We start from the raw sequence: 2500 nt of genomic DNA, 5'->3' as shown, positions 1-2500 counted from the left end.
CTGCACACATTTTATTTTGAAGGTCTCTCACTTCTCAGAGAATCAGGTGACCGTGGTCGTCTATTAATCGTAGTGTTGGTGTTCGATCTCCAGCTCCTATCAACATGGCACAAGTCGCCTGATGATCTTTAATTATCTTAATTATAATTTTAATCATTAATTATCTTTATATGACTCTTTAAACAAGTGACATTAGAGTATATGAAGCCTGATGTGTGTCTGTGTGACTCCTCCTCCTCAGGACATCAACGCTCACGCCTGCGTCACGGGGAAGCCCATCAGTCAGGGAGGGATCCACGGTCGCATCTCCGCCACCGGACGAGGAGTTTTCCACGGCATAGAGAACTTCATCAACGAGGCGGCCTACATGAGCCAGCTGGGCATGTGTCCCGGCTTCCAGGACAAGACCTTCGTCATCCAGGTAGGCCCCGCCCCCTTCTCCTCATCATCAGCCAACACGTCTGAAGAAAGAGGAGGAGGAGAACGAGCTGATCAAGATTTATTTTACTGTTTCTGTTCAGCACACAATACTGTCAACAAACACTGTATGTTAGAGCTACAGCTAGAAGCTAACAGCTGACAGCTAACTAACAGCTAACAGCTAGTTAACTGGTAGCTGTTAGCTGTTAGCTGTTAACTAACAGCTAACAGCTAGTTAACTGGTAGCTGTTAGCTGTTAGCTGTTAACTAACAGCTAACAGCTCTAAACTGTTGAAAGTATCCCAGACATTAAACTTCGACCTGTTGGTGGCGCTAGAGGAAAAGTCAGAGGGTCATCAGAGTTGTTCATGTTCATCCTGAGGAGAACATGAACGTTTCTCTGTCTGTCTGTCTGTCTGTCTGTCTGTCTGCCTGTCTGCCTGTCTGTCTGTCTGTCTGTGTGTGTGTGTGTGTGTGTGTGTCTGTCTGTCTGTCTGTCTGTGTGTGTGTGTGTGTGTGTGTCTGTGTGTCTGTCTGTCTGTCTGTCTGTCTGTCTGTCTGTCTGTCTGTCTGTCTGTCTGTCTGTCTGTGTGTGTGTGTGTGTGTGATGACTGGGTTAACGTGCCCTCTGCTCTGCCTGCAGGGTTTTGGTAACGTGGGTCTTCACTCCATGAGATATCTTCATCGCTTCGGAGCAAAGTGTGTCGGAGTCGGAGAAATGGACGGAAACATCTGGAACCCAAAAGGCATCGACCCCAAAGAGCTGGAGGACTACAAACTGGTCTGTACTGGTTCAGTACCAGAGCTACAGTCTGGTCTGTACTGGTCATATATTAACAAATAGGAACAGAAATGAATTAAAGATGAGCAACAATAACACATGAATACCTACAGACCAGTGCGCCGCCTGCTGGAGGAACAGAGTTGCCACAGTTCAGTCTCATACAGACGGTTTTTTAAACCTGGTGATATGTTAATGTTTGAACACAGAGCTGTAATCAATGTGTGAGGAAAACAACTCTTTGAGCTTTCATTAATTTAGCTTTTATAATTATTATTATTTATCTATTAACATATGAAATGCATCATCCTCTGACTGATCTTTGTGTCTTTGTGTCTCCAGGCCAATGGGACCATCGTTGGTTTCCCGAACTCGACGCCGTACGAAGGAAACATCCTGGAGGCCGACTGTGACATCCTGATCCCAGCCGCCAGCGAGAAACAGCTGACCAAGAGCAACGCACACAAGATCAAAGCCAAGGTCACACACACACACACACACACACACACACACACACACACACACACACACAATCAGTTATCCGAGCAGTAAACTCTCTGTGGTTGTCCTGTCCAGTTTACCCATCATGCCTCAGTGCACTGACCTGGTCTGTGTCCCTTCAGATCATTGCAGAGGGAGCCAACGGTCCGACTACGCCTGAAGCCGACCGCATCTTCCTGGAGAGAAACATCATGGTGATCCCAGTGAGTCCAAGATGGCGTCTGGTCCTGTTTCTGTGTCTGATGATGAAGAGTTCGTTAGAAAGATCTAATGATCTCTCTCCTGTCTCCTCACCTCCTCTCTCCTCACCTCCTCTCTCTCCTCCTCTCTCTCCTCTCTCTCCTCCCCTCCTCTCTCTCCTCCTCTCTCTCCTCACCTCCTCTCTCCTCACCTCCTCTCTCCTCTCTCCTCTCTCCTCACCTCCTCCTCTCCTCCTCTCCTCCTCTCCTCCTCTCCTCACCTCCTCCCTCCTCTCTCTCCTCTCTCCTCTCTCCTCCCTCCTCTCTCCTCCCTCCTCTCTCTCCTCTCTCCTCCCTCTCTCCTCCCTCCTCCCTCCTCTCTCTCCTCCTCTCCTCCTCTCCTCGCCTCCTCTGTCCTCAGGACATGTACCTAAATGCAGGAGGAGTGACGGTCTCGTACTTTGAGTGGTTGAAGAATCTGAATCACGTCAGTTACGGTCGACTCACCTTCAAATATGAGAGAGACTCCAACTACCACCTCCTCAGTGAGTGACTTCACACCTGTACATCAGTGAACACGGCCGCTTGTTGTGGTTTCTATGACGGCAGTAACCCCCCC

General features: G+C 48.8%; 1 protein-coding gene across 50 annotated transcripts in view; it reads left to right on the top strand.

Moving 5' to 3' along the window:
* glud1a (glutamate dehydrogenase 1a) overlaps positions 1-2500 on the top strand; it is a 15362-nt gene that overhangs the window by 9174 nt on the left and 3688 nt on the right. For all 50 annotated transcript variants that reach the window (XM_087174615.1, XM_087174655.1, XM_087174644.1 and 47 more), the window contains exons 6-10: positions 242-421; positions 1064-1201; positions 1544-1681; positions 1825-1905; positions 2303-2426. In XM_087174615.1, the coding sequence (XP_087030741.1) occupies positions 242-421; positions 1064-1201; positions 1544-1681; positions 1825-1905; positions 2303-2426 (661 nt within the window). The remainder of the gene's footprint in view (positions 1-241; positions 422-1063; positions 1202-1543; positions 1682-1824; positions 1906-2302; positions 2427-2500) is intronic.

This window comes from Seriola lalandi, unplaced genomic scaffold (genome assembly GCF_002814215.2).
Source record: "Seriola lalandi dorsalis isolate HSWRI2012SDOR001 ecotype SW California unplaced genomic scaffold, Sedor1 jcf7180002054368, whole genome shotgun sequence".
In the NCBI taxonomy this organism is placed as follows: Eukaryota; Metazoa; Chordata; class Actinopteri; order Carangiformes; family Carangidae; genus Seriola; species Seriola lalandi.
Note: the sequence above shows the minus strand (reverse complement) of the source record. Positions and strands in the feature narration are given on the sequence as shown.